Source organism: Mustela nigripes, chromosome 12 (assembly GCF_022355385.1).
Source record: "Mustela nigripes isolate SB6536 chromosome 12, MUSNIG.SB6536, whole genome shotgun sequence".
NCBI lineage: Eukaryota > Metazoa > Chordata > Mammalia > Carnivora > Mustelidae > Mustela > Mustela nigripes.
In genome coordinates this window covers 77,872,355-77,884,148 of record NC_081568.1, presented here as the reverse complement: position 1 = coordinate 77,884,148, position 11,794 = coordinate 77,872,355, and the positions used below count along the sequence as shown (strand labels likewise).

The 11,794-nt window shown below is 38.9% G+C and overlaps 1 protein-coding gene across 1 annotated transcript in view; it reads right to left on the bottom strand.

Moving 5' to 3' along the window:
* Positions 1–1,474, bottom strand: part of LOC132027555 (protocadherin gamma-B5-like) — a 14,251-nt gene extending 12,777 nt beyond the window's left edge. The window contains exon 1 of the mRNA XM_059416358.1: positions 7–1,474. Within this exon, the coding sequence (XP_059272341.1) occupies positions 7–1,293 (1,287 nt within the window). The 5' untranslated portion in view covers positions 1,294–1,474. The remainder of the gene's footprint in view (positions 1–6) is intronic.
* Between the last annotated feature and the right edge of the window lie 10,320 nt (positions 1,475–11,794).

Sequence of the window (11,794 nt, the reverse complement as noted above, 5' to 3'; positions counted from 1 at the left end):
TTTCAGCCTGGGGGTCCCCAGGTCGGTGACGGTGATGGTGATGTTGTATTCGGCCCGGCTCTCTCTGTCGAGGGGACTCTCTGTTACAAGGGTGTAGAAATTCTTGAAAGTCGGTTTCAGAAGGAACGGCAGATCCTCTGGAATAGAGCAAATCATCTTCCCATTGTCTCCAGAGTCTCGATCCCGAATTCGGAAGACAGAGACTACAGTCTCAGGCGCATTTTCTGGGACGGAGTTGGTGAGTGAAGTTATGGTAAGTTCAGGGGCGTTGTCGTTCACATCCACCACGTCTATGACTACAGAGCCTTTTCCAGAAAGGCCTCCTCCGTCTATAGCCTCAATTTCCACGTGGTAAGATTTAATTTGTTCAAAATCCAGTTTCTTTGTCAATCGGATTTCTCCTGTGACTTCATTTATTGAGAAAGTTTGTTTAATTTCATCTGATGCTTGGAACAAGCTATATGAAACACTTCCGAAGTTTCCAGCATCTATATCTCTAGCTGAGACACTAAGTACTGGGGAGCCTAGGGGGCTGTTTTCCAAGACCTGCACCTTATATGGGGTGTGAACAAACTCTGGAGCATTGTCATTGACATCTATGATCACAATTCGCACTGTCATGGTGCCAGACTTAGGCGGAGACCCACCATCCAGTGCCATGAGGGTTAAGCTGAACTCAGACTGCTCCTCGCGATCCAGTGCTTTGTCCTGCACCAAATCTGGGTATTTCTTCCCCTCACTATGATTTCGAGTTAGTACATGAAAATGAGAATTGGGGCTGAGAGTGTATTTTTGAAGACTATTGCTGCCCACATCCAAATCCTGAGCTGGTTTCAAGGGAAACAGAGTACCTGGCTGGCTGTTTTCAAGTATTTTCAAGAGCATTTCCCTAGTCGGGAACACTGGGGAGTGGTCATTTACGTCCTGGATTGATAACTCTCCTTCAAAAAACTGAACCGGCGTTTCTAGGAACACTTGGAAATGCAGTACACACGGTTCAACAGGGCCACATAGCTCTTCCCGGTCTAGTTTCTCCCTCAAAAGCAAATCTCCAGTCTGACGATCCAGCTGCAAGCGCTGCTTGTCATCATCAGACACCACCCGGGCCGACCGGGCAGCCAGTTCCCCAATTCCCAGGCCCAGATCCTTGGTCAGATGGGCTACAAAGGAGCCACTCTCTGTTTCTTCCATCACAGAATAACGCATAGGCTCAGCGCCAGCCTGAAACAATAACACCATCAAAATAAAGGCCATCACTTGCCTGTTTGGTTGAATTCTCTCTAGCGTCTCCATGTTGGAGACCCGGTGCTTACATCCAATCCCTCCTAGGAACCACGAAGACTGGAGATACTAAATTCTGACTTCTTGTTTGGTGGAGGCCGCACAAAGTTGCCTTTAATCTTAAATTCATTTAGTATATTGCATCCCAAACTCGCTGGTAACCCAGCACGGCTGGCAAAGCCTCTCGCGTGTATTTTTTATTCCTTTTTGTAACAAAGGAACACGGGAGCTTTTTAGGGCTCTTTATTCACAATCTTAGCCTGCAGCGCCACCCTGCGTCTTGATTGAGGAATTAATATTCTCTAGTCAAAGCTTATTTTGGAAGTGTCCAAATGCAAGTTATTTTTTAAAGTGTATAGAACTTTACAAACTTTTTTTCCCATTAAATTGCATAATTTGTAAGGTTACATATTATATTGAATGAGCTAGAGTATTTGTGAGCACAAAACAAGAGGATACCCTGGTCTCCCCACACTCTAATCAGTGAACTTCAAAGAACTCTACTCCCCCTTTATGTAATCTAACCAGGGGAGATAAATTCTTATAAAATTATAATTCATAATAGTTAATCCTTGATTATTTCCAAGAATGTGGGGAATTTATGATCATGCAAAAGTTTGTTAGGGTGTATGGTGTCACGTGGTCTTAGGGAGACCTTATTTTTCAAAGGAAAGTTTCTATGTCCCTATGCTGCTGTAAAAATGGTATAGGTGAAGAGGCATCTTGCTTTGTTGAGTCCTTTCACAGTGTGAACCCACATTAAATTTAAAAGGAAATCAAACAGTAATAGAGTCAGAATCTTAGGCCTGGATAAGAAATGAAAGGGGTTTTACAGATAAGGAAACTGAAGCTCAGAGGGTGACAGGACTTCATTACTTGACTATTATCAGAATAATATAGAGACAAAATCAAGTGAGTAAAAAAAAGTAAAAAAAAATTGTTATGGTAAAGGATTTAAGCTTAAACCTATTTAGCTAGATAGATATCTCTATTCTATAATTAATTTACTTCTTACTACATTCCTCCTTTGTATCCCAAATACCATATTCTTCCACCAGCTGATTTGGGCCAAATTAAGAAGCCCTGATTTAAAGCATTTTAATCTTTGAGCAAGGGGTGCTCATATAGAGGAGAGACTTATTTATAAAAAGAATTCCAGCACAGTGTGCTGCTCTTGTGAGTTCCCTGATATAGTAAGTTAACTGAGATACACTTAAGCAGTTTATTGGTTACAATTAGTATACAGAGTGGAGTACCATTTATCTTGGCATGTACGGGGTTTTCCCTCCATAAATATCTTGCCATTTTATTTAATTACTTAATTAACTCAATAAATTAGAATTCATGTTGAATGAATTATTTTAAAAGCATGTTAATACTTAAGTTCTGAGAGTGACAGAAAGGATTAGAAAAAATTCTTGAAAGGAGCTTAGATTATGGTACTCATTCAAAAATGTCAAATGAATAAATAAATTAATCCATTCTAATGATCATGTTTCCATTTCTATAATAAGATTATTCCCAGATCATATTTTCAGGCATAAACATGTCTGAAAATAGACAAAGAATTCTCAGAGAGTATGACATGTGCCAAGTACTATGCAATTAAATTTACTTTGATTCTAGTTCTAGCAATGGCAATAGTAACACTAATACACTTTAGAATTCTTTTAATTTAAGGCAAATCAGAGGAGAATATGATATATATGACTAGTAAATGAAAATTTAAAATTATAAAAGAAAAAGGCAAAAATATTATTTTAGATATAAATGGAAAACAAATATCCTGGACAAAACAAGGAGCAACTGTTTACAATATAATAACCAAGCTCTAGTTAGATTCAAGTTAAAGTGTTCAGAACAAAACTCAAGCTATATTTTGTTTACTTATTCCTGTATGTTGACATTGAAATAGTGTTGCATATCAGCTCTTTTCAGTTCTTTGTCAATCCAAAGCAAATGAAATTTAGATAATATTAACACATAGTGCAACTACATGCTAATTATTTTAAGCATTTACACATATTAATTCATTTTATCCCTCAACAATCCTACATGGTGGACACTCTTATTAGCCACATTTTATAGATGAAGAAATTGAGGCATAGAGAGTTTAAATCACCAGCCCATAATCACTCACCATATGAAATGGCAGAGCTATGATTCACACTGTTACAGTTTGGCTCCAGAATCTATTCTCTTATCCACATAAGTGGAACTGGGGAAGTGATAATTTTTTAGATAATTTAGATAATTTTTATGAGACCAGTGCTCTAACCCCTGAGCTACAGAGCCAATAATTTAGATAATTTTTAGATAATTTAGATTTTTTAAGATAATTTAGATCCAAACTTCAGCCTTGTCTTGGTTCCAGAGATATCATAGGTGATGTATTTGTGTTCAAGTTTGCAATTAATATAAGAATCTTTAAAATGGTCTGTTTTCCTTTAGCAATAGATGCCAGCAAAAAAAGGTGCTTACAAAACTTAGAAAATAGAAGGGAAAATAGTAGTGTTTTGTTGAGATCATTAATTGGCAAAAAAAAAAAAAAAAGAGTGACATATGCTATGAATTCCCTGTAGTCTTGATTATTGGAGAAAAAGATATCTATGTATTAGATCTTTTGAAATGTTATTAGGGTATAAAGTTAAAAGCAAGAAAGACAACCTAAGAGGGAAGTCTTACCTCATGAATTATTCCCCCTCCAAAACTGCTAAACTTAGAAAAAAATCTATTATGTTTTATCTGCATGGAGGAGGAGTTAATGATATCAAGGATAATCACCTGAAAAACCAGCCTATTCCAGTCAGGAGAGTTGCATTATTCATTCTGAAGGATTCATATTACAACAATTTACACAATTTTCACCAGAGCTGAAACACGACATTTAAAATGTTCTTTCCATGTTGAATATACAAAAAGAAAGAAGAAGTTTTGATTCCTCCCTGGTAGAGTACAGAACTTTAAATTTCCTTGAAGAAAAGATAAAAATCATTTTAAAGGAATTTGAATACAAGTAGGCCGAAAGTTCAAAATACAAAATCCATACTCTGAAGTTTGGAATACTCTCACTTGTTTAGAAAAAAGTGAGGGAATCTTTTTTTAAAACTTCATGATGACTTGAGAGCTGTTTTGTTCTTAACGTGAAAGAGGAGAGTAGAAGGAATTAAACATTAATTGTTGAGAGAGATTAATTGGTAAAATAGGAATTAGATTTTTTTTTAAGATTTTATTTATTTATTTGACAGAGAGAGATCACAAGTAGTCAGAGAGGCAGGCAGAGAGAGAGAGAGAGGGAAGCAGGCTCCCTGCTGAGCATAGAGCCCGATGCGGGACTCGATCGCAAGACCCCGAGATCATGACCTGAGCCGAAGGCAGCAGCTTAACCCACTGAGCTACCCAGGCGCCCCAATAGGAATTAGATTTTAACTAGTATTTTTAGTTCCTTGAATCACACTTCAGTAGTATTATCTCAAAATATTAAGCTAACACTAATAATTGGTTACTATTATGGTTTATGGATTTTGTTAGAAATTCTTACACATTTTGAGATCTTCTACTGTCGGGAGCCAGTACAGGAGGCCTACTATAAGAGCTGTAAGGGGCTGAATATGATTGGCTGTTCATTTAGGTCCACTCACGCGGGAGGTGCATGAGCACTGCGGTGATTGGCTAGGCAGGCTAAGCTGCCGGTGTATATATGCTTGAATGTACTTGTAGAGCGGGCCCGCTGGGAGCCAGGCCTCGCCCCGCCGGCCGGAGGGGGCCGCAGCCGGGACCATGGCGGCGGGCGCCGAGGGGCGGCGCGCGGCCGGCGGCGGCGGCGGCGGCGGTGGCGGCACCCGAGCGGGGCGGCGGGAGCTGCGTGCTGTGCTGCGCCAGAGGGGGAAGAAGATAAAAAGAAGCCATTAAAGAAGTTTGCCTCCACGCGTGTCTCCGTGTCGTTCTTGATGGCGAGAGCGACATTCTACTAGATAGATAAATTAGGTACTTCAGGCTGGCCATTTGAGTGAAATAACTATAAAGCAAACAATACTGCTCACTAGTAAAAGCAAACAAAAATTTAATATCAGTTAAAATTCCAAACTAAACCTTGAAGATATTTTTAAAAATCACATTTACTGGGGCACATGGGTGGCTCAGTTGGTAAGCATCCAACTCTTGATTTTGGCTCCTGTCCTGATCTCAGGGTCCGAGATTGAGCCCAGCACTGGGCTCCATGCTGAGTGTGCAGCCTGCTTAAGATTCTCTCCACCCCCTTCTTCTCTCCCTCTGCCCTTCCCCCATCACAGTCACATGCTCATGCTCTCTCTCAAATAAATAAATAAGCAAATAAAATCACATTTATTTTTATTTTTTTAAAAGATTTTATTTATTTATTTGTCATAGAGAGAGAAGCGAGAGCAAGCACAGGCAGACAGAGTGGCAGGCAGAGGCAGAGGGAGAAGCAGGCTCCCTGCCAAGCAAGGAGCCCTATGCGGGAATCGATTCCAGGACGCTGGGATCATGACCTGAGCCAAAGGCAGCCGCTCAACCAACTGAGCCACCCAGGCGTCCCTAAAATCACATTTATTGAAATGTAATTTTTGAAAGGAGATAATCTGAATAATGAGAATTTGGCTTGAGAAATTTATGATGGAATCTAAGATAATTTCTGTTAATTCCTTTTAGTGTGTACTAAATAAAAATAGTATTTGTATGTTTAATGTATCAAATTGTTCAAAATCTAATGTCTAACTTATAATACATCTTTCAACTCAGGAAGTATGAGTCTTCTAACTCTATAGTCCTTTTTCAAGATTGTTTTTGCTCTTCAGAGTCCCTTGCATTTCCATATGAATTTTAAGGTCAATTTACCAATTTCTGTAAAACAACAACAACAACGCAAAAAGCCTGCTGGGATTCTGATAAGGATTGCATTGAACCAGTAGACCAATTTGGGAGGCATCACCATCTTAGCAATAGTGAGTCTTCCAATCCATGAACACTTCCCATTTACTTAGGTCTTCTTTATTTTTTTTCAGTGCTGTTTTGTTGTGCTAAGTGTAAAGTCTTGCACTTATTTTGTTAATTGTTTTCCTAAGCATTTTATTATTTTTGATGCTATAATAAATGGAATTGTTTTCATTTCAATTTTGCATTTGCCAATGCTAATGTATAGAAATATAATTGATTTGTGAAGATTATTTATTTATTTAGAGAGAGTGTGCATAAGCAGGGATAGGGGTGGGAGAGGGGTGGAGGGAGAGAAAGAGAGGAAGCAAGAGTCTCCACTGAGCCAGGAGCCCTATGTGGGCTGTATCCCAGGACCCTGAGATCACCACCTGAGCTGAAATCAAGAGTTGGATGTCAACCAACTGAGACACCCAGGCACCCTCCTTAGGATTTTCTTTATGTAAGATGTTGTCATCCACAAATATACTTTAACTTCTTCATTTCCAATTTGAATTATTTTCTTTTTCTCATCTAATTGCCCTGGCTACATTTTTAGTACAATATTAAATAAAGCAGTGAGGAGACATCCTTGGTTGTTTTTCATCTTAGGGACAAAGTCTTTCACCATTCAATATGAAGTTAGCTGTGGGTTTTTATAGTTATCTTTATCAGGCTGAGGATATTCCTTATTCTTCCTAGTTTATTGAGTGTTCTTATCATGAAAAGGTATTGGGATTTGTAAAGTGCTTTTTCTGTGGAAATTGAGATGGTAATAGGGTGTATTGCTCTAAACCAACCTTTAATTTCTGGGATGAATTCTACCTGGTCATGGTATAATCTTTTTTAAAAAATTTTATTTATTTGATTGAGAGATACAGGGAGATAGCACAAGCTGAGGGAACAGCAGGCAGTGAAAGAAGCAGGCACCCCGCTGAGCAGGGACCCTGGGATCATAACCTTAGCCAAAGGCAGATGCTTAACCAACTGAGTCACCCAGGTGTCCCTGTATAATCCTTTTTATATGCTGCTGGAGTTAGTTTGCTAATATTTTGTTGAGAATTTTTGCATCTGTATTCATAAGGGATATGTTATTTAGTTTTCTTTTCTTATATTATCTTTATCTGGTTCTAGCATCATGACAATATGGGCCCCACAGAATGAACTGGGAAATGGTCCCTGCTCCTCTTTTTATAATTGGATTTGTGAAGGACTGGTATTAATTTTTTTAAGACTTTATTTATTCATTTGACAGAGAGACACAGTGAGAGAGGGAACACAAGCAGGGCGAGTGAGAGAAGGAGAAGCAGGCTTCCCACCAAGCATGGAGCCCAATGCAGGGCTGGATCTCAGAACCCTGGGATCATGCCTTGAACTGAAGGCAGATGCTTAATGACTGAGCCACCCAGGAGTCTGTGGTGTTAATTTTTTTAAAAAAGATTTTATTTATTTGACACAGCGAGATAGAGAGAGAGAGAGAGATCCCAAGCAAGCAAAGAGGCAGGCAGAGAGAAAGGGGAAGCAGACTCCCTGCTGAGCAGAGAGCTCAGTGCAAAGCAGGGCTCAATCCCAGGACCCTGAGATCAGGACCTGAGCCGAAGGCAGAGGATTAACCCACTGAGGCACCCAGGCGCCCCTTAAACTTCAGTAGAATTCCAGTTCTGGGCCTTTAAAAGTTTTTAAAAAGTTTTCTTGGAAAGTTTTTGATTACTGATTAAATCTTGAATAAGATAAGACATTTATCATGAAAAAATCCATTTGCCCAAAGATTTAAAAAATTTAGGCAATTAAAATGACAATATTTAGACAACACAATTTTGATTTTTTTAAATAATAAACCATCAATTGTTTTAGAAGTTGAGTTTCTCATCAAAGCTCTTTCTCATAGATAATCCTTGTTAGCTGGAGATAACTGACTTCAGCAATCTGAACCCAATAGTCTCTGACATTCCAGTCAGAAACCTCTCACATTAATAGTTCTGTAATGAAGTCCAAATGATGTTGATATCCCCCAAATGCTAAAAAAAAAAATGGCAGTCCACTGAGGGGTTCCTGTTCATCCTCCATATCACTGAGCAAGAGCAGAACATTGAAAGAAGAAGATGGCTGAGTCAACTCAGTGATTAAGAGAACAGAGAAACTGTCAGCTGAGAAGACATCTGTGGAAGTTCAGTGAATGACAGGTTAACCTGGGATAGGTCCTAGACCATGTCAAACAGAGGTGACATCTAGTCTTTAATAACAGCAATGGTTTGTGCCTCGTTGTGCCTATGACTTTGAAGCTTAGATATGTTTCAGTGCTCCATACTTCAAAGCTGTGGGCCCACATGCTAAACATCAAGTACCATGAAGCTTTGGATCATTGACAAAATAGTCCTGTAACTCAGATTGCCATCCAGGTTACCACCTTGTTCTGTGTGGCACCAGCTCAGTGCATAATACAAGATAGCTTTGCAGCAAATCTTCTTGGTCATCCAGTACTACCATGTGCAACACTGTCATATCTATTAATCAAGACCTTAATTTTTTTCCTGTAGGTAATCCCCATGTATCAATTACTTCAGTTACAACTCAATATTCCTCAGAACCAGCTTGTTTACTCTGCAGATTAGAAAGTAAAAAATGTCTCCATTAGCTCCCCTGTCTATAGCCTCAGCCATTAACAGGACAAACAAGAGGCAGAGGGTGACCTTCTCTATGAATTTGCCTCATGGAGCAAATGCAGAGCAGGACCGTCTGAGGAAGACTGGGACACTGATCAAACGCATCATTAGATGTTGGTCTCAAACTTCTACTTGTGTGTGACAGAGCGGAGCTAAGCTTAATTAAGGCTTAGACTTGTAGAGCCTGGGGCTGAACCCCACCCTGAAATTCCTTCTTCCGCTCTTCCACAAGACTACCAAAACCAGTACTGGTATGAGGGAAACCTCCAAAGAGGATGAGTTGTCAATAAAATATCACCAAGCAAATGAGGATGACTAACAGGATGAAAAATGGACTCAACAGATAAAAGAATGTATACATAAGAAATAGAGATTCAGAACAATATGGAAAGAACTTGAGTAAATGACATTTAATTTCCTCAAACAAAAAAGAAGGAGATAACAATTGTGAATAAAAAAACAAGTTGTTGGGCGCCTGGGTGGCTCAGCGACTGCCTTTGGCTCAGGTCATGATCCAGGAGTCCCTGTATTGAGTCCTGAATTGGGCTCCCAGCTCCATGGGGAGTCTGCTTCTCCCTCTGACCTTCTCCCCTCTCTCTCTCAAATAAATAAATAAAATATTTAAAAAAAATTAAAAAAAACACAAGTTGTTGTGAAAGCTGACCAAATATGAGTTAAAAAAAAATAACCTAAAGTTACTGAAACAAACAAACAAAATCAATATATTGTGTAGATCTCAGGTTGGGACCTAGCAAGTACCAGAACGTCAAGAATAAAGAAAAAAAATCTAAAGCAGAGTAAAGAAGGGTCATCGGGCTGACTCAGTTGGTACTTGGGTTCCGAGTTAGAGCCTCATGCTGGGCATAGAAATTACTTTTTAAAAAATAGAGTAAAGAAGTTTACAGATAAAAAAAGAATGACAATTACACTGATTTTATACTTTTTTTTATCCACAGTGTTGAATACTAGAAGAACAGAAGGAAAATGAGTTTAAATTAAAAAATCTATGTTCGGGGCACCTGGGTGGCTCAGTGGGTTAAGCCGCTGCCTTAGGCTCAGGTCATGATCTCAGGATCCTGGGATGGAGTCCCACATTGGGCTCTCTGCTCAGCAGGGAGCCTGCTTCCTCCTCTCTCTCTCTCTCTCTCTGCCTGCCTCTCTGCCTACTTGTGATCTCTCTCTGTCAAATAAATTTTAAAAAAATCTTTAAAAAAAAAATCTATGTTCAACCAAACTATTGGTTTAGAATATCAGCATTAGACATAAAAGTAATTCAGAATTACAACTAACAGATCTCTAGCTTTAAAATATATAGGAAACTACTCTGAAAAGCAAGTATAAATAGATAATAAAACTAGTGGGATATACAAAAACTTTGACATTTTTAAAGTCCTCATTTATAAGGAGGGGCACCTGGGTGGCTCAGTGGGTTAAGGGCTCTGCTTTTGGCTCAGGTCATGATCCCAGGATCCTGGGATCGAACCCACATCGGGCTATCTGCTCAGCAGGGAGCCTGCCTCCCTTCCTCTCTCTCTGCCTGCCTCTCTGCCTACCTGTGATCTCTATCAAATAAATAAATAAAATCTTAAAAGAAATAAAGTCCTCATTTATAAGGAAAGCCATATTTAAGGACTAAGAAAGATTTATAAAAGGTATGCTAACTTACTTCACTAGTTTTAACCACTGGTAATTGAGTAATTGACATTCACAATCTACTTTTTTTTAAAAAAGTGCTTTCCTGAAAAATTTTAAAAATGATGCTTAGGCTGGGACTCCTCGGTGGCTCAACCTGTTGAGCCCAGGACTTGGTTTCCCCTCAAGTTATGATCTCAGGGTCCTGAGATGGAGCCCCACCTCCTGCTCCCTGCTAAGCCGGAGTTTGCTTGAGATTCTCTTTCTCTCTCTTTCCTTCTGCCCCTCTCCCACTCTCTCGCTCTCAAATAAATAAAGAAATAAAATCTTTAAAATATGACCTTTGGGCTGATAACATTTATATCTCAGAATTTATAAACTAAATTGTCATCACATCAGATGCTTCACTAAAAGTTTTCATGCAAAATGGAAAGGCAAATCTGTTGTTCAAAATGCTCTAAACTTAAATTTTTTTCGTCAGTCATCATGAAAATACTCTAGGCAATTCCAAGAGTAATTTGACTTATAGCTTATATTTTGTGTGCATTATTGTCAGTGTAAATGCATATAATTTTGAAATATTAATTGACAATGTCAAAACAGACAGTGAACTAAATATATTACTTTCACTTGACTACTATGTCCTTAAAAGCATACTGTACCTTAAAGAAGGTACATCTTAAGGAAATAAATTTTTAACAATCCTCAAACTTCATTAACTACAAAGCTGCTTTAAGTATGCTGTAAAGAACAATGTCTGACTGTATTATACAGGGTAAATTATAAGATTACTAGTGTGCAACTCTATCTACATTGCTCTAGATATAGAATTTGAGATGAGTTCCCTAAAGCAAGCCTGTTAGAAATCTTCATTAAACCAAAATGAAAAGTATTTTTGCTCACCTATTAGAAAAAGGAAAGGAGGCAGTAAGACTGCCTTAGTAAGAAAGGAAGCAGATGAAAGAAGAATATGCAAGGATTAACAACACAAAGTAAAATCAATATATAAGCAAAATGTTATATCAGCTAGATTCTTGATTCCAAAAGAAAACAACCATCGCCAGACAAATATTTTTTTCACTATTCTGTAAATGAACCCTATTCTTAAAATTGGAGCTTTGCTGAAGTCTCACTCAGTATCTTGAACCAGACCATTGGGAAAAATGGGCTTGAGGAACTTGAACTCATTGGTCCCTGATCCTCCCGTCAGACACACCTCATACTGGTAGCTGTGGGAAAGGGTCCCCGCGCCGCTGACGTCCACCAGGTGGCCCGGAAACGGACCC